Below are 844 nucleotides of genomic sequence, written 5' to 3' on the forward strand. Positions count from 1 at the left end.
TTTCTTTTCTTTATTTCATCCTCGGGCCATGAAATCCATTCATTCATTCACGCACTTGCTCCCGCAGTTACAGCAACGCAGATTACACGTGATCTCAATAGAGCAGGCCTGCCAGCCAGGACCCTGTCCCTTGAGTCCACCTCCAGGATCAGTTAGGCCCTGGCAGGTCTGGGGACAGGATGGTACCCGTCGCCTGCCTCCTTCCCTCCTCTGCCCTCCGCAGCTTTCCTCGTCCCCCTTGTCCTCCTCCCCCCTCCCGCCACCCAGGAGTGGTATGTGCAGGATCAGAGTTCTGGAAAGGTTACACCCGGGTCCTCTCGCCCGGGTGAAATGTGAGCGCCCTGGGCAAAAGCTCCTTGCACATAGAAGGACTGAATCCGGGACTCCGCATGCCTCGTTCCTCACCCTCCTGCCACCAAGTGCTGGAGAAGCAACCCCAGCGCACCCCTCCCCCGCCCACCTGTCGCCGCCCCCCACCCTTCCGCCCGGCCAGCCGCAGCACCTCCCCACCCCACCCCCCAACTCCGGCCACATTGCTTAGGGTCAGCGTCACAGCCCAGGCTCCCGAAATAGCCCTCGGCTGGGGCTGCAACTCACCCACTGGAGAACTTTTATGAAGCCCAGCGGCTCCTCCAGCCGCCGCCAGCGCAGCCCCACGAGCAGGCGGTCCACCTGCAGAGACACAGCCCGCCCGGGGTCAGGGCGGTGGAGGACCAGGGAGGGCGCTGCCCTCTTTCTCCCACTCACATTCGGGAGAAGGGGAGGAATAAGGGTCGGCCCGACACCCCGGTAGAGGACGAGAGGCGAGAGGGAGCCTCAGGGGCGTGAGGGGAGTACCTGCTGG

General features: G+C 63.7%; 1 protein-coding gene across 1 annotated transcript in view; it reads right to left on the reverse strand.

Moving 5' to 3' along the window:
• The window catches only part of SYPL2 (synaptophysin-like 2), a 14,921-nt gene that overhangs the window by 13,206 nt on the left and 871 nt on the right, over positions 1 to 844 (reverse strand). The window contains exon 2 of the mRNA XM_010831028.1: positions 598 to 815. Within this exon, the coding sequence (XP_010829330.1) occupies positions 598 to 815 (218 nt within the window). The remainder of the gene's footprint in view (positions 1 to 597; positions 816 to 844) is intronic.

The sequence above is a fragment of the Bison bison genome, unplaced genomic scaffold (assembly GCF_000754665.1).
Source record: "Bison bison bison isolate TAMUID 2011002044 unplaced genomic scaffold, Bison_UMD1.0 scf7180017864519, whole genome shotgun sequence".
NCBI lineage: Eukaryota > Metazoa > Chordata > Mammalia > Artiodactyla > Bovidae > Bison > Bison bison.